The 23,843-nt window shown below is 52.4% G+C and overlaps 6 protein-coding genes across 6 annotated transcripts; 2 read left to right on the top strand and 4 right to left on the bottom strand.

Moving 5' to 3' along the window:
- Window positions 1-4,080: 4,080 nt before the first annotated feature.
- A1O9_02870 (uncharacterized protein) lies at window positions 4,081-6,591 on the top strand (the record flags this gene model as incomplete). The annotated part of the gene is made up of 2 exons (XM_013408441.1): window positions 4,081-6,133; window positions 6,185-6,591. 2 exons carry the CDS (start codon window positions 4,081-4,083, stop codon window positions 6,589-6,591), a joined length of 2,460 nt encoding a protein of 819 aa, XP_013263895.1.
- A 1,508-nt stretch (window positions 6,592-8,099) lies between these two features.
- On the bottom strand, window positions 8,100-9,623 carry A1O9_02871 (uncharacterized protein; the record flags this gene model as incomplete). The annotated part of the gene is made up of 1 exon (XM_013408442.1): window positions 8,100-9,623. One exon carries the CDS (start codon window positions 9,621-9,623, stop codon window positions 8,100-8,102), a length of 1,524 nt encoding a protein of 507 aa, XP_013263896.1.
- A 766-nt stretch (window positions 9,624-10,389) lies between these two features.
- A1O9_02872 (transaldolase) lies at window positions 10,390-11,765 on the bottom strand (the record flags this gene model as incomplete). The annotated part of the gene is made up of 5 exons (XM_013408443.1): window positions 10,390-11,010; window positions 11,065-11,229; window positions 11,288-11,406; window positions 11,464-11,494; window positions 11,727-11,765. 5 exons carry the CDS (start codon window positions 11,763-11,765, stop codon window positions 10,390-10,392), a joined length of 975 nt encoding a protein of 324 aa, XP_013263897.1.
- Window positions 11,766-14,190: 2,425 nt separating this feature from the next.
- On the bottom strand, window positions 14,191-18,802 carry A1O9_02873 (uncharacterized protein; the record flags this gene model as incomplete). Its single annotated transcript, XM_013408444.1, has 2 exons — window positions 14,191-18,675; window positions 18,761-18,802. 2 exons carry the CDS (start codon window positions 18,800-18,802, stop codon window positions 14,191-14,193), a joined length of 4,527 nt encoding a protein of 1,508 aa, XP_013263898.1.
- A 1,436-nt stretch (window positions 18,803-20,238) lies between these two features.
- Window positions 20,239-21,495, top strand: A1O9_02874 (uncharacterized protein; the record flags this gene model as incomplete). Its single annotated transcript, XM_013408445.1, has 1 exon — window positions 20,239-21,495. The coding sequence occupies one exon, from the start codon at window positions 20,239-20,241 to the stop codon at window positions 21,493-21,495; it is 1,257 nt and encodes a 418-aa protein (XP_013263899.1).
- Window positions 21,496-21,929: 434 nt separating this feature from the next.
- A1O9_02875 (ubiquitin-conjugating enzyme E2 R) lies at window positions 21,930-22,808 on the bottom strand (the record flags this gene model as incomplete). The annotated part of the gene is made up of 3 exons (XM_013408446.1): window positions 21,930-22,516; window positions 22,565-22,691; window positions 22,743-22,808. The coding sequence occupies 3 exons, from the start codon at window positions 22,806-22,808 to the stop codon at window positions 21,930-21,932; spliced, it is 780 nt and encodes a 259-aa protein (XP_013263900.1).
- Between the last annotated feature and the right edge of the window lie 1,035 nt (window positions 22,809-23,843).

Consider the following 23,843-nt stretch of genomic DNA (forward strand, 5'->3'; position numbering starts at 1 on the left):
ACTGTAGGTGAAATCCTTCGGGCGAGGTGTTCGAGCATGATTGGAGGGAAGGATTGAAAACCAGACGAGATAGCAGAAAGAATTGGTCGGATCAGCAACCCAGGCATGATTTGGGTGGAATGTCGGTAAAGAGCCTGTTGGGCAGCAAATGCACTCACTGGCAAGGCCGGATGGGACTGAAAGGATAGGTGCGTGATTGGTTGAGAATGATGGCGAATGGGGTAGAGGTAGACGGATGGTTTAGGGGAGGAGCATCAAGGCTGAGGTTCAGGGGCTGCTAGCCTCGTGTACACCATAAATCTCACGCTTGCTCATTGACTGACTCGAGTGCAATGGCCGCATCGATTATGCTGGCATGAGACACATCGGTCCGGAGCCAGAGCTGGGTTGTTTGTGAAATGGCACTCATGGCATTTCCACCATCGACGCATGTCTGGTCGCGCACCAAGACGCAAGTTTCTCTTGTGTAGACCCGACATAGGAAGCAAGGCTCTTCTAGTTAATGTAGGAATTGAATCGTGCTTAGCATCAGCTGGACTGCCAATGCGGTGTTTCGAAGCAGTGCTGATTTCTCGCGCCCTTGGGGGTTTCACTGGAGGTGATATACTCCTGTCTACCTTGCAATCACTACATCGAGAATGTGAACAAGTTGGGCATTTCTCAGTCACTGCTGCTAGCTGTGGCCCATCTTTGCATATATGGCACTCCCATGTTTGCGGCATCTTGAAGGCTGGAAAGAGAGCTTGTGTACCAATGCTATATATCGGTTTTCGAGGACGGAATAAGGAGTGGCTTGAGCACTATTGGTTGTGTGTTAAGTGGTTGGAATGGCAATATGCGCAGTGTTGATTGAGAACAGTGTTTATCGGAAATCTTGGTTGGATAGATTTTACTTGGAACGAAATAGCTTTCAAAGAGAGTCTTGAAAAGGAGGGAATAGTAATTGCTGTAATGATTTCTAGATTGTCAGTGGCGATATTGAAATTTCTCTTATTCGGAAGACATGAAGCCAGCTGGACTTTATACAGTTAACAGTGAGAAATTTGGGCTTCTTCTTCAGGACAAGCGGAAAGACTCATGGCAGTGTAATTGCCCAAGTGAAGCAACTCCACTTGATACTGCTTACCGTTCATCCAAGGCCGGAAGGTTTGTATAGCTGGGGATGACAGTTACTGGAAGCTTTCTCAATTGCCGGGGTGATGACTTCAAGGCGCTCCTTTGCCTGCTCCAATATACGTTGGTGTTTGATTTGCGACTTTCAACGACGATAGACACACTTCGTCCATGCTCGAACCAGATTGAATGATGCTCAGACCAGCTTTAGAGCGAGATATTTACACAGCCACAGAGGTCGTCTGAAGACCATCCTTGTTGTTTCGAAGCTCAAGGTAGAGTCCTCGATAGGTATGCCTCAGTTGTCATCAGGCTACTAAGATACATTGATCTTTGGCAGGGATCCTAGAGTGGCTGAGTGGTCGCCTCTCCGTAGGACGAGTGAGCTTTCCGTGGGCTAGTGACAAGGACTTTACCAGCGTCCACATGAGGCAGGCGGAGGATCCGCTGACGAGCTGGCGTATAGAAAAATGGGTGTAGACCTGGGAACATGTGCACTTCCCTCTATAAGGATCCTGCATCGGAATAAACCAGGCATTTGGAACCAAGTGGACAATGAAAGGCACAAAATACATTGACGTAGTACAGCCACAATCCATCTATTCCAAGACTTAACGCGCAAGGCCACAATCTGAATGCCTAGAAAAGTAGCCGGATGTGGCCCGAGGTTTCGAGCCGCTCGATCATCAAGAACACATCTCCGCTTTAATCGGGACACTGGGCAAGAATGTGCGGATTTCGTAGCAGAGCCTTTTTTGAAAAGCTCGGCTTCGCTTAATCCACGGCCGTATGTGATTTGGCTGTATGGTGAAAAGCTAGACTAAGATCGTATCGGAGTAGCGTCGGGGCATCCCAAGGAGGCGTGTGCGATCGCTTTCCAAGTAGGCAACGAACCTTGTTTTCACTCGAGCGGGATATTAGTTCAAGATCGACGAATGGGTCATGGACGGTTGCACGTGGAGTATCTGCGATGCACAGAACCTTGGTGCCCTGTCCGGAGACGTGTGTCATGATCACAGCCGCTCCGACAAATGCGATCATGTGGTTTGACTGAGGAATTGCATGCCGCCTCGATAGAGTTGAATGCCCGTTGAATGACATGGAGGGGCCGCCCGCGTTACTGAAGCGTGACACCTCCTGTTTCCCATCATCCGGCACTGAGGAGATGGATGTTGCCAAATTCAGCTGCAGTTGCCCTTGTACAGCATATCTAACCACCGGAAAGGTGCAGCCGCAATCAGAGTGGGGAGGGCGCCTTTGTGCACGGAATGGTCTCTGTCAATGCTGAAAACAAGTCATCGCATTGAGGGATGTGCTGCCGATTGATGGGCGCCGATTTCATCTCAAGAGCTAAGTTAGTGGATGCCTTGTCAGCCTGATGGTGAATGGCTCTGGAAGTTGCGAGAGGCAACCAGAACACAAAAGGGGCTTGATACGAGATGAAAAAGAATTGCTCTAGATGCCAACCCGGTGTTTGATGGTAGACATTTGGAAATTATGTTGGGCATCAACTAGACTGATCGGCGCTGTTCCGGTAAGAAAATAGAAGAGAGGAGTTGTTGTTAGGTCGGGCAGTAATCGCGGGTAGCACTGACTAGCACAACCATGACGGTCAAAGAGGGGAGAACACACCAGATGAGAAGACAAGGCAACCATGACTCTACTTTTCCGGAGCTCTCGAAGAGTGTTTCCGATGGTTACCGAAGTCCAAACGCCCGACTTATATCTTCGTAGTTGCAGAAGGTGGCACTGGGCGAGATCATTGACACGGGAGTCACGAGATGAAGTTGAGTTGAGGTGAGGTGTGGATAAGAGAGGAGGCAGCAGAATGAAAAGAAACGAGTGGTCTCATGGATTTCTTAGCACCACTAACTCGACTAGTTCACACCCTAACCGGTATTAGGTCAGGTACTAGCTACGATTTGGTAGGGGCTTTATTGCTTGTGTATCAGTCCGTATACGGTCAACCGAACCAATTACGCTTGCGGTTAGAGCTAATAGCCCTGTTGGGCATTGTTCTGTTGGGTAGGGAACCGGCCATGAGTAAGTGTACCAAGCTCCTAGATTTCTAGACTCCCTAGACTCCCACTTCTCTCAAAGGGCTCTGAGCCCCAGTGCCGAGAAGCCACGTCACTAGATGGCCACTAAAATGATACTAAGAAAGATGACGTAAACTGCATCCTCCCCAACCCAACTAAGAAGTACCCATGCGCCGGGGTTCCAGGCCTCAAAGCCCTAGGCCCTAGGCTTAACTTAGGCGAGGACAGCTCTCAAGGCTCGGGCTCAGGCAGGAGCCCGAGGGCGGGAGGGGCGCCCCTTGGGCACAGACTTTAGGTTCTGGTTAAGGTAGATCACTGATTTAGTATCTGGGTATAAGTGGGTTTGACATGTTATTCCATTCTGTCAGGTCTGAGCCTGTCCCCGTCACCGTGTTACCAGAACAATGTCAGGACGAGTAATGCTGGTGAAGCACTACATCCCATATCCCATTAAAACCCCTCTTTTCCACTTGTTTCATTCGACCATTCCTCCTTTCCATACCCCTAGCCGGCTATCGCAACAAGAACAAACGTTATATGTATGAATCATTCCACCGATTTTGTGCTCAATTTTTCCACCGCACACAGGACCATCATCCTCGCCTATTATTCTTGCTAACCTAGAAGTTAGTTAGCCCACCACCCAGGGCTCCCACCACCCTTGACCATTTGCTCCTCTCTGGCCTCTACGCCCCTCAGTCGCCCCTCATAATTCCTCCCTCCCTCCCACCTACTACAACTGTCAGTTCTTACTCCCTCACCATCGCCAGTCTGGCCCAGTTCTTCTCAACTTCTAACCCTTTCCACGCTTGACATCAGAACTAGGTTTTTACCTACTGAGACAGCGTCTTCACTCTACGCTTCATGCCTTGAACTACGGCTCGATTATCATCATCGTCACCACTCACTACCGCCAACTCCATTCGCCATGACTGAGAATCGCTATCGCCCATCCTCTCCACCCCGGCGGTATGCCGATCCTCGTGCTTCTACTGGCATGGTATTTTCTACATCCTTTGATGGGACAAATGCAAGATATGCTTCGCAACCTCGCACTGCAGTCGATTCCTTCCCACTCGCTCGTCATGGAAGCATATATACCACCCAGCCAGTGAGGAAGACATTCCTCGATGATTCTCACCCGGGCGGATCAATCACGAGGACAGAATATAGTGTTCGTCCAAGGAACAATTCTAACGTTTCCGAACAGCGACGGCCCATGTCCACATACGTACCAAGACCTTCTTCCCCTCCTCGCATTCGACCCACCGTAATTGCCTCTGCCCGGGATGATCCACGGCCTCACATTGCTCCCTTGAGGGAAGAACGCTACCTAGTACCTGCTTCAGGCCAGCCCCGACATCACCACCGTCACGCCTCTGCCACACGTGCCGATCAGGACAGACTTGGACCAGTCAGAATTCCCAGGCAGCCAGAATACCATCGAGGGGGTGGTTACAACACTAAGCCTTATTCATCCAATGTTGGCCCTTTGAAAGATGAGGACTTCTCTTACACAACCCCTAAAGAGCAATTTCTTCAAGAGTCTTCGAGGGCTCCCCAGCGCCGAGAAAGTTATAGTCGACGAGAACGACCAATAAGCACGATTGGCATTGTTCCAGAGTACAGGATTCCTCAGGGCAGAAGAGATCTCGGTCCTCCACCATCCTCCGCCCGTATTCTAGAGAGAATCGATCGACCCGACCCGTACAGACCGAGCAACACTCGTGGCACTGACAGCGATACTGATCGCGAGCGTGGCAATGAGCTTCCTACCCGGCGGCACTCCACTCGTGCTCCTGTCCTGCATCACTATCGAGACGACCGGAACGGCCGTTCATCCCCCAAAGATGATCGTGATGCTCGTCCTGCTCCTCGGCCGCGACATGATCGCTATGAAGATGATGATCGTCCCCCCAAGCATAGACATCGGGACGATCGAGACAGAGAGCCATTTTCATCTCGCGACAACGATCGGCCCCGCGAGCGCGACCGTGACAGAGACCGAGAACCCGATCGTGATCGAGATTGGGAGAGAGATCGGGATAGGGCGCGAGACCATGAAAAGAACGGCAAAATTCCTGATGAGCGTCGCAAACCTCGAAGCCGGGATGCAAGTCCAGAACATTCTGGGATACGAAAAGGAGTTGCTGCCGCCGCTGGTCTGGCAGCTGCCGGTGGCATTGCGACTCTAGCAACAAAAGCTTCTCATAGCCCGCAAGACAATTCTGATAGTGAGGATCGTAAGGAGCGCAAGCATCGGAGGAGACACCATCGTGATGTACCTGATCCTGATGAACTCGCCGGTCGTGTCGAAAGAGATCTTACCATTAACGGAGACAGGCAGCTGCATGACCGTCGCAGAGCCGATTCAAAACCTGACGAAGCTTTAGATAACCAAGAGGACCGCCGTGAACGCAGAAGACATCATCGCAAGCATCGAGACAAGTCAGGACGTGGGGATGAAAGTGACACAACCGAGGACTCTGTTGAGAAGACTCCCCGTCATCGACCACGTGAGAAAGATAGAGAGATTGAGCTTCGGGAGCCGACTCGGCCACGGCGTGAAAGAGAAGCTTCACAAGAAGATGAAAGAGCCCCTGCGGAGACTGCCACACAGCAACGGACAATGTCACCAGGTGGAGATGAGGATTCACGCCCTCGGCGTGTGCAGCTTGTTGAACCCGTGGAGAAGAAGGAGGAATTCCGGCCTAAGGGTATCCTCAAGAAGCCCCGGGCAGTGCCTTTCCCAGAGGACCCCAATCCTCAACGAGAAGGTGTTGCGCCACTCAAAGATGCTGGCAAGGAAGGCATTCCCGTTAATGCAAGGTGGACGAAGATTAGTCGTGCTCTGGTTAATCCAGAAGCCCTCGAAAAATCGCACGAAAGATTTGAAGAGAGAGACGACTACGTTATTGTACTACGTGTGGTAACAAGGGAGGAGATAATGAAATTTGCTGAGAAGACCAAAGAAATCAGAGGTAATTCCCTCTCACCTCAATGTTTGATGCCATGCTAACCATACCATTCAGAACTACGAGAACGGGAGTGGCAGGCTGAATTAGAAGAAAAGCATCGCCGTCAGAAAGAAGAGAACGGCTACAGTGACAGCAGTGACGGTGATGACGGCCCGCCGAACGTTCCCCGGATCGAACCTCCTCCCGCGAATCAACCGGATTTCAGAGCCCAGTTCCAGCAGCAGCAGCAACAACCACCACCCCCCCAACTCCAACCAATGCCAGCAAGAGTAGAACATCCGGTAGCAGTGGCAAACACCACACAGCCAATTACAGCCCCACCGCTCCCTGCTGGAGGCTTTGGTCCAGGAGCTGGCATTCAGACCCAACACCAACCAGCGCCACCGTTGCAGCAAGCGAACTTACCAATACCTCAAATTCAGGTCGAACCCATCACCGGTAATTATTCGACGAACGTATGAGTTTGATGAAGAGCCTATGCATATAAAAGCATAATTTTGATGATGTGTTTTGATTTGATGAGCATCCACGGAGGCATCGTGAAAAAAGACCTTGCACTTCATAAAAAGCGTGAGCATAAAGTTCCATCCGATATGAAAGCGTGCATAAGAAGATATATGAGGATGAAGATGATGAAGATTAGATGGAAGCATAAGATGTGATGCGTAGTATGCATATAAAATACTGTATTATGACTAAGCGTCCTGGTTACTATCGGCGCGATGTAGCTTAAATAAATACAAGGAGGAGATGGAAATGTCGTGTGGCGTGGCACAAGAGTTGTGATGCCAACTCTGTCACAGTCGACAAATTTGATAAACAACTTGACTATGCGAATGAAAAATGATGATCGAGCAGGACCATGCGAGGTGGATGTACTTGTTTAGATTTTCGGCTTGATTAATCAATCATGACCTCGTGATCACCTCGGGTATACATTACAATACTACAGGTAACTGTCCAGGTCAGTAGGAATCTCTGGCCCACCTTTCTACAGAGGATGAGCGACTCTCCCTCTCCTGTATGTACCAAACGGGCTGAGGGGCCTTGACATCATTCTCATGCTGAGGATTCCGTACTCCGTACTCCGTTGTCCGGTCTGCCCAGCCAGCAGCAACCCACGCCACCCACCCCTACATCTTCGACGAGGCTGAGACACCCCTGACGTTCACATTCGGCGACAATGCACTCGAGACTTCCCATCGAGGCCGACTGATGACTGGTAGCTGGACGGGCTCGCGAGGCCTGGCGGGGCGAAATCTTCCCCTTTGAGGCCCTGCTTCGATGTCGAACGCCCTCGCCGTCCTCGCGGAGTTCCGCAGCTCTGATTTCGTATGTCCTGGGGGTCGTCGGTCGTCGGTAGGGAGGAGCATGTCTAAGGAGAATCACGGCGGCCCGGGACCTCCTGTGCCAGAATTGAGAATGTGAGATTCGGGAATCGGGATTCCATTCGGCGCGGCCCGTGAATCGACCGCCTCCCAGCGTCTAGTCTCCAATCAAACCCGGGGGACTCGCGAGCCCTTGTGGCAACATGGCGAATGGAGAGTGCAATATATATACCTAGATCGAGTCATGTCGAAAGAGTTCTGGAAGGATGAGGAGTCCACGACGGTTCTCGTCCCTGTGGAGGCGATGATAATGAATAAAAGGGATGGTGTCGGTGGCGGTCTAATTACATTTCCCCCCCAACTCCGTTGTTGGTTCACCTTATTGACCTGATGCAGTATTAGCTACCGCTCAGCTTCGAGACAGCTAGCTATTGTCAGCTATTAGAATCGAATCTGGGTGGGTTCTCGTGTGCCTTCTGGAGATGTGAATGGCACTGAGGTGTGTCACGGAGAGAAAAAGGAAAAGAAAAGAGAGCCTTGTGATAACAATTAACTCGTTATTCGGGAACTGCTCGTATGCGCTGATTAATACATCCTCTCTGGGTAACAGGAGCACTCGTGTCGTGCCTCGACGGGCCGTCTTAATGATCAGCATCCCTTCGGTGTCGACTGCCGGTCGATGTCCTTCGACTCTTCCTACGATGCCGCCTATGTCTCTCGCTCCGCTTTTCATTATGATCGACATCGACCCTCGCAATGCCGGCATCCCGCTTCAATCTATCCAGCACAGATCCAAGCTTGTAGAAGCTGGTGGGATCCGTGTGATCGGTGAGTGGGGAGGGACGAAGTGGTATCAGCCAATCAAAAAGATTGTTTCCCATGACCTGTTTGAAATTGCCAAAGGAGCCAAGGTCGAACGGATTAGCCCCCGGGTCGGTTTCCAGGATGGCAAAGGTACGGAGTTCGTTTTGCGTAAGTGTATGGGGAGCTGATTGTGGTGGAGAGACTGAAGCATTGCCTCGTGATGGAGGTGGGGTTTTCCTAGGAACGGTAGGGTGTGGTGGGAAAGTGGATGTTGACTGAGGATCGTAAGTATCCGTGGGAGCGGTAAGATATTGCGAATCCCACCCATCTCTGACAATACTCTGCTGACTGTCGTTGAGTTTGGCACCGTTTCTTTGGAGAAGTTCAAATTGCTCGGCGGAAGGACGAGGATAGCTAATCAGCCTCAAATCAGTCCGTCCAGAACCGTTGTATCTGTCGAGAACGGCACGTGGCATGTGAACGGCCAGATACCACACCTTTGTCTTCCTCGTGAAGTTCTCAATAGTGGTGGAATTAATCAAGGCAAACTGAAGACTAGAGCCGCACATCCCCGCGTTGAAGAGGCCAAACAACGCAGCAAATATCAGGACTAAAATCCAGTGGACATTGACAAAATCCTCCTCTCGTCTCCTCTTCGCAAAGTAGTAGGCTAGGTAGATCAATGAACTGAGACATAGGACCGCGGCCCAGCCGGTGAATTGGATAAAGTACTTGAAGGAGGTCTCTGAGACGATACCGCCTACCCAGGGGCAGAAATGGTCCATCTTAATCACACAGCGACCGAGTTCACTGCAGTGATGTGCTCTGTCGGGTTTATAATTATAACATGTGGAGCAGAATGGGGGGCGACCGTCCCAGCCACAGACGAAAGCATCCTTGTGCCAGAAATCTTCTGGTCGGATGATAGACTCGTCTGAATGTGGCCTTGAAGGATCCTGTGGAGAGTATCGGGTCGTTGAATCGTACTCAAAACCCTCGTCTTTATTGTGGCTGTGGCTCTCTTTCTGGCGAGCCGTTTCCTTCTCGACAAAATATTGCGGACCGCGCGGGACGAGACCGGGGTTTGTAAGGATGGTCTCGATCAAGCGTCCAAAGCATGTAAGGGTCATTAATAGTAGGAGGTAGTAGATGGTAAGAATGGCGATTGCGGCGCCAATGTCTGGGTGCAGTAATGTAGGTAAGGAGAGACGCGGCCTGATCAGGTAGTCGATGCAGACATGTTTGGTGATAACATAGGAAGAGTATCCAAGCAGTCCGAGCAAGAAGAGGGGAACAATCCTCGCGGTGATGATGTTGCCGCGTTGTTTGCTCATGGGCTTGACTGGCTGAATGAGTTTCATCGTAGCGGGACAACCAACCCACCACGGCGTCGGGGGATGCGCGGGATCAGCAGTATTGTATAGACATGGTAGATGGACTCATCATAGATGCAAACCAACAGTCAGCGAGGGACTGTTGTGGAAAAGGAATGACGGTGAGCGACGTCTTGAGTGGAGGAGAAGACAAAGTCCAGACGTGCATGTTGGCAGTCGTCATTCGCTTGGTAAAAGTGGTACGTAGTGGTAGTTATAGTACACAGGACGCCGGACGCAATACGCGACAAACTTAGAAGAACCATCCCACAAGCCACATCCTCCATCCATCAGCCACAATTTCGACCGAGGCAGCCCGCCGAACGGTCCGATTCGCTTATTCCTCCACCGAAGCACTTTTGGCAGGTGCAGAGAAGAGGGTAACCCGAGATCGAAGGAGCAGATGTGACTTCAACGAAAATTTTCAAACACCTCGAGTCGGCAGGTCTCATCTCCCAAGCCTCGTACGCATACTGCACTCGGGAGAATTGCAGCAATATGACGCTGGGGACAGCACAACCGGGTCTATCCGTTCATTCATGATTGCTCCAACATGGTTGCTTATGTACTAACTAGTGGTAACTCAGTACGGAGTACGCTCCTGGAAGAGACATGGCCAGTTCCGACAACACAAAAGATACCATAAATCCACAATCTAGAAGCTTTTTCTCCTAATAGAAACGGGGTGTGAATGGGCGCGACTTCGCCTTGCACTCGTTTCCATGTTGCTGCGTTTCATTTCCAATTTCATAACTTAGGCTTTCTCAATCTTCTCTCGGAGAATGCTCTTAAGTGTGACTGCATCAGCTGCGAATTTGCTGATACCCTCACGGAGCTTCTCAACAGCCATCTGGTCCTCGTTGAACTCGAAGCGGAAGTTGGGTTCGTCGTTGATGAAGGTTCGCTTGGGGATATCAAGCTTGACAGCGTCTTCGGCTTTTAGTTTCTGTTCAACCTTGTCCGTTGACTTGAGGAGGTCTTCAAGCAAATTGGGGGAGATGGTCAAGTAATCGCAGCCGGCAAGTTCGGTGATTTCTCCCACGTTTCGGAAGGATGCGCCCATGACAATGGTCTTGTAGCCGTGCTTCTTGTAGTAGTTGAAGATGGCTCCCACACTCTTGACACCGGGGTCTTCATGAGCAGGGAAGTCCTTCTTGAGAGCAGCCTTGTACCAATCAAGAATACGGCCGACGAAAGGAGAGATGAGGAAAGCATTGGCTTCTGCGGCAGCGATGGCTTGAACCAGGGAAAACATGAGGGTCAGGTTGCAGTTGATTCCTTCCTTTTGGAGGATCTCAGCCGCCTTAATACCTTCCCAGGTGGAGGCAACCTTGATCAAGATGCGAGACTTGTCAATTCCCTGTTCTTTGTAAAGCTAGTGGTTGGTAAGTATGCGAGTCATTCGAAAAAGGGTTGTCTGAGTGCTTACAGCAATGATATGGCGAGCCTTGTCGACGGAAGCTTGGGTATCAAAAGAAAAGCGCGCATCAACTTCGGTTGAAACCTTTCCAGGGACGATCTTCAAGATCTCCTTGCCGAACTCAACCAGGAGTCGGTCAAGGGTGGCATCAACTTGCTCATCGATGTTGCTACCCTAGAGCATGTTTGTCTTAGTTTTCTTTCTTATGATGAAGCTGTTTCAGGGAGCATACGTGTTTCTTGCCATATTCAACCGCGGGGTCGATCAGTTTAGCATACTCGGGCTTCTTGGAGGCTGCGAGGATGAGAGATGGGTTGGTGGTGGCATCTTGAGGCTTGTATGCGGCGATAGCTGTATGTAGTCAATGGGGAGAACGGCTGGAGTTGGAAGCAAGCGATAGAGACGTACAGTTGAAATCGCCGGAGTCGCTGACAACAGTCTGGGAAGCTTGTTAGCTGCTGGTGTGCTTCAAAAGTGGGGGATGGTTGAGGAAGAGTCTATGGCTGTTGGATTGCAGAAGAACAGCCAGTCGACAGCCAGGAGGCCATGAAGAGACTTGACGTCAGATGTGTGCATATGCTCGAACTCAACAACCCACAGTGCAGGGTGTTGATCGAGAGCATTGAGGACGTTATGTGAGAGCTGCTCCAGGGGAGAAGGAGGGGACGTACCGTGCCAGTAGCCTTTAATTGATCTAGAGAGGATGTCATTTTGGGTGTTGTGATTCTTGAGTATGAGTGGAAGCAAAGACGAAGAAGGAAGCAGAAGAATTTAAAGACAAATCCAAGAGGAAAAGTGTTTGATGTTTGTATGAGGCAAAATAGTAGCTGGGAGTTAGCGGTTGGAGGGGTTGTGCACTATTACGCAGGTCCTCTTGGTCTGAATTGAACCTGACGCACACAGAAGGTGGGGCAGATGGTCCTTCAACAGTTTTGTGGGCGGGAAGAGGCGGCAGCGCCTGATTTGGTAATCCTGAGACTGCAAACCCTCTGGGTGCCTCTGGGTGCCTGTGTCCCCCCCTCGCCCCTTGGTGCCGCCGAACCCTGGTTGCTCCTTGCCCCCTGCCATTTGCTACCGCTGCCCCTCGTCCCACTTGCCCATTTGTTTGTCGTTCCCCAGAAGCCAACGAAACGGCAACGAGCAGCCCAATATTGGGGACTTGGTACTGACTAGCCAGGGAAGAAACATTTGCCTCACATGAGCGTTCTGGCCATTCCGGAGCACAGTGCTCCGGAACCACCTTGACCTCTGGTCATCTCCAACCCGCGTGGTGCACGGAACTGCATCGCTGGTTTAATCCACATCATACACAGTAATTCATGCTATGATGCCTTTTTTCCCTTTCAAAAGCCCAGCCAGGAACTCCGTAAGGCTACGAGTAGTTGCCACCTAGCGCCCGCACGACCGATATCGACCGCTCGCATCGATCTGCGAGGAAACGAAAAGCCACCGGAGAAATGCCCACATTCCTTCTCCTCGGATCTCCAGTTCCGGATCTTGGCCCTTTTCCTTCTTCCTTTCCTTATCCTCGCCCTCGTCTTCTCGGATCGTTTGTATAAATCATTACCACATTCTTATCATTGTGCCGTTCAATCCTTGCCTTGGAGACCAGGTTTAACCCTAAATCTGCTTGCTGATCTGTGCCGACTCCTCTGGTGCTCCTTCTCGCTTCTGTGATACGTTTTGCTGACACTGATCCGACTGAGTGACTCAGCAGACTGCCGTATGCATCCATTACCAGATCCCCTCGCCCCAGACCCTAGCCACTGTTTGCTGCATCCAGCGTCGATGACATCTTAGCTTCCCTTTAGCGATCCAATGCCTCACTAGAGGCGTAGCGAGACCACACCACCCGTTGGGCCCTTTTGGGTCCTAAAGTCTCGCCGCCTTCCATCCAATCTAGATAGGACTCGTACACTATGTAAGAGCCTACTTGCGTACTAGGGGAATGAAGCACGTGACCAAGACACATTTTGTCGGCTCACCTTCTTTTCTTGGGGACAGCAACCCTCTTGACGCTGATTCCTCTTGTGTTTGCCCAAATCACATATTTCTTGACCCTTAATACCTTCAACGCTCGCAGCTCAAGGTCTCGAGAAGGGCGAGCTCTCCTCTATGCCGCCCTCGGACTCGCCGCTGTGCTGCCTACTCTAACTGGCGCAGGCGCTAGGAGCGGGAACCTTCCCCCAAACTCAAGCATCGGCGACGGACACCGGCTAGCCTGCTCCTCGCGGCCAAGCTTGGACTCGGACTCAAGATCGTAGGTGTGATGGGTGCTAGTAATGGTCGTTTCATGCCCATGCCCATGCCCATGGCAGCGTTGTGTATTTTATCTCGCGCTGTGTGGCGGCCGTCTGATGTGGTGGTTTGTTTGAGATGGACGTGCCAAAGACACAAGTGAATACACGTAGTTGAGAAATCTGGACGAAAATAAGGATCGTGACAAGCATTCTCAGTGAGCCACCATAGGCTTCGGCACCACCAACGAGCCCTGGTCCTGCCCTTCATGAACCATCAACTTACCCCGGGCTCAAACAGGGAGTCGATTTTGGAATCAACATTGCTTATTGGGAAAATACCTGCTAAGGTGCAGTTCTCCCAGGTGAAAAGCTCGAAAGTCCATTCGAAGCAAGCCTGTATTGCGGTGCTGGCAATACAAGGCTGGTCAGCCGATGGCACGGGTGGAGACTGGGCTTGCATATGGTCACAAGGACTCCGTATTTACCTGTACTAGCAGTATAATGATAATTATAGGGATATGGCACATGCACGGCAGCAGACCAGTGGGTAAGTCTCGATTATTGATTAATCACTATTTTTGCCTTCCCTTATTCAACCACGTTATGTACTGTCTTACCATACCAAAAGCAATAACAAAGGACTGCCCTCACCATGGTCTATTCGCGCTTGTTGGTCTACAAAATCAAGGAAACTAGATCTCATCCTTGAGAACATCTGTGAAATCGCATTCAAGACTCGCGCCGTTTTATTTTCCACCTCATCCGTATGATTTGTCCTTTGTTCCAACCTCAATCTCGCAAAAAGAAATGGCGTTTGAGTGTATCAAAATCTTAGAACAATGGTATCTGACAAGGAATGTGGCGGGTTCTTCTTCGATGCAACCAATTTTCTTGCTTAGTCCTTGAGCCCAAATGCCTTTCGTAGCATTGGGAACCTCTTCTTCTTGCCGCTCTTGCCCACCGCTGGTGAGTCATGGTAGCCTCTCATGCTTCCTTCTGCAAGCCTTGTTGACCCATTGCGTACTGGTGCGCTTTCCGCGGTGCCCGGTCGGTTGTTCATGTGATCAGGGATCTTGGGCGGAAGCGGCCACGAGTCACTCATCACTCTTTGAGGTATATGTCGTCGTTGAAGCTTTCCATGTGACGATGGCGGCGGTGACGCCGCTGCCTGTACATTTTGTGCAGCCTCCAACCTTGCCCGAGTCTGCTCGATCATTTTGTCTCGCTCTGCCGTGGACGAGAAACCAAGTTGTGAAGCCTTAGTCTTCTCTTGCTTAGGTGCAGGCTGTGGAAAGTCAATTACTGGTGATGGAGTTTCCTCTTTGGGTCTCTTGCTTCGGAATCGACCAAAGAGACCGCGTTTCTGTGGGCTTGCTGGTGGCTCTGGCACTCCACCAGGTGTTGTCGTGTTATTCGTCGCAACTACAAGCTTGGGTGCTGCTCGTACCGGTGCCTTTTCCTCATCTGAGCTATCCTCTAAGTCAGTCGAGTCATCATTATTCGCTCGTCGAGGGATCCCTCGAACTGGAGTGAATTCCGGGTCATCATCGCTGTCGTCAGCGAACCGAGATCTCCACTTCGTTGGCCGCGGCGAGTTATCTTCATCATCTGAGTCCACGATCCGCGATTTAGTCTTGCTTTCGAAGCCAGTACTACTAACTGCCGGAGCAGCTGGAGGTCGACTCGTTTGCCGCCGACCAAAGAGAGAGGAAGATCGTTTTGTGTCAGTTGATCCGCGCAGAGTCGGCGTGTTGTCCATGGCACCTCTCATCGAAGTTCTCATTGAATGTGGTCCTGCTGGTGGGGAGAACGGTCGTCGACCAAGAGGTGATACCGATCGGACCCCATTTCGAGGATCTGCCAGAGAAGAGTCGGCACTTCCACGCATACTCCGACGCATGGTGTACTTTCCTCCCGAAGCTGATTTACTGCGCCGTGCTTTCCTGAACGAGCTTTCTGAATCACTATCATTCGTCGGGATTGGCGGCGGTGGCGGTCTCTGCTTCTGAGCTGGAATGCCGGTAGTCGGGGCGGCTTGCGGCGGTATATGTTTCTTCTGGAGTGCGGCTCGTGGCTGTGTTGCGGGTTTCACAGCAACCTGCGCCTGCACTGCAGGAATTGTTGGTGGAGGAGGCTGCGAGAATCGCTTCTGCTTGGGCTGGTTGGCTGCGGGATTGGGCATCGAGTGGCGATTCTCACCACGTAGCGACTGCTTGAAGCTGGGCTCTGGTGCGGGCGGCGAAGTGGTCCGCATCGATTGCCTGAATTGTTGTGCTGGTGGAGAACTGTCAATCCTTTGTTGCTGAATGGCAGGGTACGCAGAGGGTTGGTTCTTTTGGCGAAGTGGTGATTCGGGGACAACACCACGTGCAGCCATGAAAGCGGCTGAGACTGGGGCCGCAGCAACGGTGTCTGGCAACGGCGACTGCTTCTTTTTCTTCCTCGACTGACTGGGCTGAGTTGGCTTTTTCTGCTGAGTCTGTTGAGGTTGAGCGCCGACGATTGGTTGTGTCAGTGTTGTTTGAGTTGCTGGTACTTGAGGTTGCTGTTGTCCTAGCTGCTGAGCAGCTGGTGGTGTAGCCAAGGGCGATTGCTTTGTCTGTTCTGCGATATTGCTCCAGCGAGCTTGCGTCTCTTCCCATGATGGACTATGAGGGTCTGGCTCAGGAAACCGGCGTTCAGTCACTCGTGCAAGAGGGCTTTCGGGAACTGTAGCGAGCCGGGGTGATGGAGCCACAATCACTGGACTGTCGACGATCGCATCGATCGATCCAAAGCCGGTCCCGTCAAGTTCAGAGGGATCTTCTGCAGCATCACTGTAGATGCTATCGTTGTCGGATTCACTCTCACTAGGTACGTTGACGCCGAGGCCATTCGAAGTAGCGGCGAGTTCACCAGTGCCTGTGCGAGCCTTGTTCGACTCGTTAAGCTGAGCCAAGGCGTCACTGGAAACCGGGAAGCCACCAGGAACCTCGACCAGCCACTGATCATTTGGCTTGTTTCCCTCTAGAGCTGGTGTAGGTGGTGAAACTGACAGTAATGGTACCTCTGTTTGCGATGGAAGCGCAGTAGGTGGGCTTGCAGCTGGTGCGGATGTCACGAAAAGGGTTGGCGGCTTTGGAGCCGGCGCATCTCGTACCACGATCCCCTCAGCAGCAGGGGCCGCCTTGACAATCTCATCGTCTTCATCCGAAGTTGCACTTTCGGAATCAGAAAACGAGACGCCACCTTCAACCGAAGTGACCTCGGGAGGTAGAGGATCATTGGGTCCGGATTTCGGCTGCGAAGTTCTCTGAGCTTCCTGTGCAAAAATAGCGCCAACAAGGTGGTCATTCGAAACGCCAGTCGGCGTTGGATTATTTAACGAGCTCGATGAAGTTTCAGACGAAGCTATTGAGGAGGCCGTAGCTTTGGCGTCGTTCGAGTACTGAGGACGATTCTCCGAAGATACAGCTCTTTGTCCACTGCTCAAATCATTTCCACCACGTAAGTTCTGACCACGTACACTGCCGAAAGATGGAAGTTGTGGGCGAGGCTTCATCAACTCCTCCATGTCGTCATTGGACGGAATGGTGGAAAGTGTAGGTTTGCTCTTCCCAAGACCAAGCCAACTCTTCTTCTCTTTACTCGGACTCTCAAAGGCTTCACCAGACGCGGGTTCCCCAACGACTTCTGGTGCTGCATCAAAGCTGACACGAGCAGATTTCTTGTGTTTAGGAAGAGTCTCAGCTTCCGTGGTGGAGATATCTGAAGTCTCGCTCGGGGTGGCACTAGCACCCCTGGGTCTGTTAAAACTGGGATCCAGTGGGGAACCGCTTGGTGCCGGTGAATGGTGCTTCAGTGCTGATTTAGCGGGTGAGACAGATCGTGGAAGTGGATCATGCTTTCGGCCCGCGGCAAGATCTGAGGAAAGGCTTTCTGAGAATCTTGTAGACCGAGAAGGGCTCAAGGATGAGCCCCTGGCAGACTGGGGAGCTTGAACCTGGAGGTTATTGGATGAAGCGACGGATGAATCTGATTGTTCTGCGGTAGTGAATGCATTATAGTCAGCGACTGCTGGCTGGGCGCGTGATTTCGGGACAGGAGTGGGCTCACCCATCTTCCTAGACACATTGGCTGCAGTCAATGACCGTGTTGTAGGTGGATTTGAAGATGTGGCGATCTGTGTTGAGCCTTGTGCTGATGCTACATCGTTTTGACCGAGAGTGGGAGTAACTTGTTCCTGCTGTTCGCCTTCCCAGTCCTCTTTCACTATAGAGGGCTGCTTCTGCAATACCCCCGAGGCTCTCTGGGCGCGCTTTTCTTTGGTCCTTTCCGTGTTGGAATCCGAGTCCGAGTCAGGCCGCGGACCGAAATCGGTCTGTTCCGTATAATCGCTATAGTCGGTGGTAGAAAAATGAGAGGCTTCGCCCGTCACTGCAGCTTTCTTCTTTTTCTTCTTCTTCTTCGGCACAGGTTGCTGCTGGTCTCGAGGCAAAGAGTGTTCCATATGTAGAGGACCGGATTCGAGCGGTGTTACCACCGGTCTGCTTGCCATAGTGCCATCATGAAGATGGCTGCCTTCGGCGGCGTGACTAGCGACCTTCTTTTTCTTTTTCTTCACTGGCTGGTTGGCAACTTGTGTTAGACCGTATTGGATGTCGTCAGCCTGGGCAGGAGAGATAGATGCTACAATATTTGGCGGAAAGCGATCACCATTTGTGAGCATGAAGGGGTTTGCGACAGGTGACTGTGGGACAGGAGATTGAGGTCGGGGAGACAAGGGCCGGGAGAAGTTGACAGAGTTCCTACTGTCTGTACGTTCGAGCTCATTGGGAACAGCCAGGTCAGGCCTGCGTACTGCGGCAGGTGTTTGCCGTTGCTGCTGTGGTTGTGGTTGTGTTCCGAAGGGATCAGAACTTTGGCCTTGTTTGTTGGGTCGCGCTGCTGGCGGAGAAGACGGACGCGGAGCAGGAGCGTCTTGACTAGGAACGCGCTGCTTGGAAGGTTTCGGCTTTGGCGCAGCGGTCGGACTGTTCGCATAGCTGTGAGGTAGGGCAGGAACGGGCGGATGCACGTTAGGTTCAGGGCGTGATGCTGCTCTGGAGGGAGACGGCGAGGGTGTTCGAAAGGTCCTCTCGGTCATGGACGAAGAACTGCCTTGCCTTTGTAGAGCAGCAGGTCTCCCTCTAGCTGAGCCTGTGACGGAGGACATGGACGCCCGCTTCTGCACCATGCGTTTTGTCTGCACCTGACTGACTTGGGTTGGGGGCGGAGTCAGAGCCCTGAGAGCAGCGGCTGCAGCGGAAGATGACAGGTTCGCCTGCGAAGCACGGCTGGCCAGAAAGGCCTGGGTGGCGGCGACATGAGCTGAGGCCGAAGCATTGTTGTTCTGGGGGCGCTGCAGTAAGAAGAGGTCAGCACTTGGATGGAAAGAGGTGAAGGGAGGCCGGATGCAAGGAAGAGATGATGATGATAGCACTTACCGAGGCCGAGGCGGACCTGCTTCGTCGATTGAACGGATTCATGGCGATAGTGCCGCGCAGGTAGATGAGTATTAATCAGAATAGGATAGAGGGACTATGTACAGGTGGATATGAGGTGGCTGCGTGGTCGCTATCGAGTGGCTGCAAATACGAGACGAGGGAGCCCCATGTCGGTGCCTGAAGGGTGTCCGACCATGAAGGATGGGATGGAGCAGGACAGGTGATATCGGAAAGTAAAGAAGGAGTGCTGATGATGGAGGTGCGTTGATGGCACAAGTGCAGGCAAAAGAAAGAATCGAGAGATGCAGGAGTGAGTTGGTGGTGGTGATGGCCAGTGGTCGCAGTGGTAACTGCTGTACTAAGTCGTAGGTACTTGTAGGTGGTGCTAGGGACCGACGGTATACCGAACGAGTGGAGCTTTCAGTTCTAGGTATGATGGGCCATGAACAGCTCGAATGGCAAGAAAAGTTGTGAGATGCAGATTGTGATGTGGCTCAGCTTTGGGGAAATTCCTTAGTTCTCTAGCTCTCTGGTTCTAACTTCTAACTTCTAACTTCTCAAGCAAGACCCGATGGAGCAGCATGGCGGGAGTGGCTCACCCACAGACCACCGAGACCAGCCTGCAGAGTCGCAGAGACTCCTCAGCTATGGCCCATCAGTCCTCAGTCCTCAGATCAGATCAGTGGGATCAGCAAGCATGCCAAGCAAACATTTGCGGCCACGGGCGGAACAATCATAATAAGGTTAGGCGGACAGCCACTCTGCTTCGAGTGCCACTCCAAGTGGCCAGACTAGTCCACTATCGGCACTGGCTGGCGGCGCAGCGGTGGATAGCTCCATTACGTCATCTCGTCCCAAATCAATCCTGGTGGCACTCTGAACATCCGTCATGAGCTGAACATCCACCTCAAAGGGAGTCTGGCTCTCTCCTGTGTGGAGGACAGGACTCAGGAGATGGTCATACCAACCTTTTAACTTTTGCAAATCATCTCATGGAGGATTCGCCATCCACGTGCCAATCCAACTTCCAGTGCTCCGGAGTCCTGTTTTCTTCCTTCAGCTACCTGGGGTAACCCTACGATGAGACAGGTCCAAAAATTCACATCCACAGCATCACCACTCACCACTGCTCCAACCACGTGACATGCTTTCCTCCAAAGACGACTTCTCCTAGGGGTAGTGGTATCGTAACTGTTTACCGCGGCCAACAAGGAGGGGCCCGATCTTTACTCCTGGCCTCCGCCAGCCTTGCAAGTGCTGAGGCGTTGACTAGATGCATCATAACACTGCCCTCGGCCAAAAATTTACCCAGATCAGACCGCCATGGACGGATCCCCGCATCGCCCTTGACTAATATTTCGTACTCCGTACCTAGTCCTCGCCAGCATTGGTATAAAACCGTCCCACATGTGCGACGAGTAAGTTGATACCCTACATTCAAGAGAAGTCCCTATTTCCCCATCAACTCCCAAAGAACAATGGCATATACACATCAAGACTCGTCACCAGACTCGACCGACCCAACAACCCTCCCACCACTCCGACTCCCACCAGGTGTCACCTCACGGTTCGTGGATACCACCCCGCAGAGCCTTGTCTTCCACATTCTCGAGTCACTTCCCTCAAACCTTCCGCCATCAGGGCCCAAGCCCCAACTCATCCTCCTGGTCCACGGATTCCCCGAACTGGCCTATTCCTGGCGGAAGATCCTGCCGCGGCTGTCCTCACAAGGCTACCATGCCGTTGCCTTCGACCAGCGAGGCTATGGACGTACCTTCTCGCCCCGTCCTCTCGAAGCCAGTTCATTCCGCCCGCTGAATCTGATCAAGGACACCGTGACGCTTGTCCAGGCACTGGGATACTCCTCCGTCAGCGCCATCGTCGGACATGACTTCGGCGCCGTGACCGCGAGCCTGAGCGCCCTGGCGCGTCCCGACCTATTCCAATCACTAGTCATGATGTCGCACCCGACCAAAGGCGTCGCCAGCTCCATCCCCTTCTCCGCCTCCCCTTCCTACGGCGAACCCTCTGCACCTCCGCCTCCCCGCACAGACATTCAACGCGCCCTCTCCGAACTTCCACGGCCCAGGAAACACTACAAGTGGTACTACTGCACCGCGCCGGCGAACGACGAGATGACCAACCCAACAGGGCCACCCCTACACGCCTTCCTCCGCGGCTACTTCCACCTGAAGTCCGCCGACTGGGACGGCAACTCGCCGCACGCATTGACCGGCTGGACCGCGCCCGAACTGGCCAAGATGCCACGGTATTACATCATGGACCGAGATGACAGCATGCGGGAAGCGGTTGCGCGCGACATGGCCGACGAGAACCCACAGCAGGTCTTGGAACGTGCACAGCGCTGGCTCCCCGACGCCGAGCTGGCCGTCTACGCGGACGAATGGGGCCGCACCAGCTTCCGTGGCGGCTTGAACTGGTACGGCGTGCAGACGCAGCCGGAGATCGCGAGCGACGGGATTGTGTGGGCGGGCGCGAAGATCAGCGTACCGACCGTCTTTGTCGCTGGCAAGAGCGATTGGGGCACCTACCAGGAGCCCGGGGCGGTGGAGGCCATGGAAGATGGGAAGAGTGTCGGGAACAGCTTCTATCGCGGCACGGAACTGATCGAGGGCGCAGGCCACTGGGTCAATCAGGAACAACCTGAGAAGTGCGTTGATCTCATCTTGAAGCTTGCCAGGGAAGCTGAGGGCGCGACTAAGCACATGCTCTAGAGAGCGCTTGGAACAGAAGGTAGAGAATCGCCGAGTGCGTTAGAGGATTTAATAAAATAAAGGGAGAATGACTGGGACGCCAGCAGTGCACCGGATGCCTTTGAAGAGCTTCAACATGTTGAGCATACTAATTGGCGCTAAGAAGATCCGCAACCCTATCCATGTTAACGCCTCCTCACGATAAGCCTGAAGTCCGACCGGTTTGCCATGCATAACAGAATCAAGGAAATCCCCCATTCTGGATTGATGCAGATCCAGCCACAAGTATCCGCTGCACATGTTGGTGCAGTTCAACCCCAAGGCGCCGTCGCTGAATCAGAATATTCGTACGATGATTGCAACCGAATAAAAGGGAAATGAGTCCTGCTGGAGGTGATGAAAAGACCGCTATCACTGCGTCGTATGAAGAGCACGTGACCAGTTCTTGTCTGCCCTCAATCATCCGGCTGAGTCATATCGGAGTCCAGTCTGTCCTCACGTGCCTTCCCCTTCCCATGGCTCCTTCCATGCTCGGTGTCCTCGTCGTCCACATCGTCATCGTAGTTCTCATCATCTTCCGATTCATTGTTGAGGTCAGCATCGGATTCACTTCCATTGGCTGCATCGTCGTCGAAGTCGTCGAAGTCATCGAAGTCCACATCTTCGGCGTCGCTATCATTCCAAAAGTCATCGTCGATCTTCTCCATGACAGGTTTGGACGATTCGTGCGTAGGCAGAACGAAGCCCTTGGGAATGTCGATCTTGGATGCGTCCACGTCTTGCTTGACTCGAGCCTTGAATGCCTCCTTATCGTCTCTGAACATTACGCTAGCATCGACGTTGGCGGGGGATGAGATTTCGGCATCATCGAGTAGAGAAAGAATAGAGATGAGGACGGACTCTACTCGCTGTGCTGGGGACCACCGTTCGCCGGCAGATTCACCAGACATGAGATCTTCGCCGGGTGCGTGTAGGATGGATATGCACAGCCGACCATCGGCGTAGATATTGGGATGCCACAGTGGTTTGGTGAAACGGAAGTCTAGAGGGAGTGGTCAGCTGGGAGCATGAACAGGATAGATCTACTGACCTGGCGGTTTGTAAGGGTAGTCCTTGGGAAAGGTCATTTGTGCTTTGAAATAGCCTCCATAGTAAAGAGAGTCAGGGTTCAGGACCATCAGTGCCAGATTCCAATGGTAGATATTCTCCTCGTCGATCTAGCTGGGTTAGTGGTGTACGCAGGATGGGAAGTCGTCCACATGACTCACGTCGATCTGTACCCATTTCTCTTTGGCCAAAGCCTTATACTCCTTCATGAGCACGGTCTGAGACATGATGGGCTGGTAGGGTGACGGGTGCAACCAGACGATAGGGACGTGTCAACGCAAGGATCAGGAGATGGGTGGTGTGGGTGACTTGACAGAGGATGGGGTTGAAAGTAGAAGGTTGAAGAAGGTTATAGGGAGGGAACACAGATGACCTGATTAGAAGCAGCGGAGGAGTAGGGTGCTCGCGTGGTGAAGTGAGAATTTGAATGGTTCCTGGGCCCAAGGGAGTGTTATTGTCGTTGAATGGGCATCGTTCACCAGACAAGTAGGAGTAGAAGGGGTGAATGAATGGAGGATTCGAATTCGGATTGAAGCAGGCAGTGGATTGTCGTGTCAGGCAGGTAGTTGGTTTCCGAGTGTTTAGGAGAGGCCTCAGGGGGAAATCAGTGAAGGCACAACGGTAGAACCGAGACAGAATAGACAGAAGAAAGAGCAATAGGCATATGCCAGAAGAAGGGTTGGCGGCTGGCGGCGAGATTTAGGGCGATTACATGATCGTGAGATGGAAGTAAGTCATAGGAACCCCAGTACAAGTAGGAGCCTTTCAGGCGTATGCATGGTCGAGGTTCTAGGCATGGAACGGCCAGAACGAGGTATTAATTACGCGGTGTAAAGAGCAGTCGGTACGGGGGGCATGTCTTGTCGTTAGTGGCTACAGAATGACGCCCGACTCGCGGATAAGGTGGCGCCCCCGTCGAATATCCGTGGCCTTGGGACCTACCTGGGTACTCTGTACCTCACGTGGTTTGCTCTTCGTGACCGCTCTGCCGCTGCAGCCGAGTTGCCTCCCTCCGAGCAGTGGCCTCTTCACCGCCCAACGGGTCGAACTGTTATTACACAATGTACGTAGTATTACTACGGGGCACTCGGTACGCCCAAAAGTATCTCCAACATCAGTGCCCCGGGCATGAGCACATGCCTTATCAGTTTGAGTCAACGGTCCCCTCGGCCCCTCCATTTGGAACCTCGCACTGTAGTTACGAGAACTACCCAGGTACCCCGTCACCGCCTAAGTTAGCACTGGACCATCCGCATGCTAGA

The sequence above is a fragment of the Exophiala aquamarina genome (assembly GCF_000709125.1).
Source record: "Exophiala aquamarina CBS 119918 chromosome Unknown aczIA-supercont1.2, whole genome shotgun sequence".
Lineage (NCBI taxonomy): Eukaryota > Fungi > Ascomycota > Eurotiomycetes > Chaetothyriales > Herpotrichiellaceae > Exophiala > Exophiala aquamarina.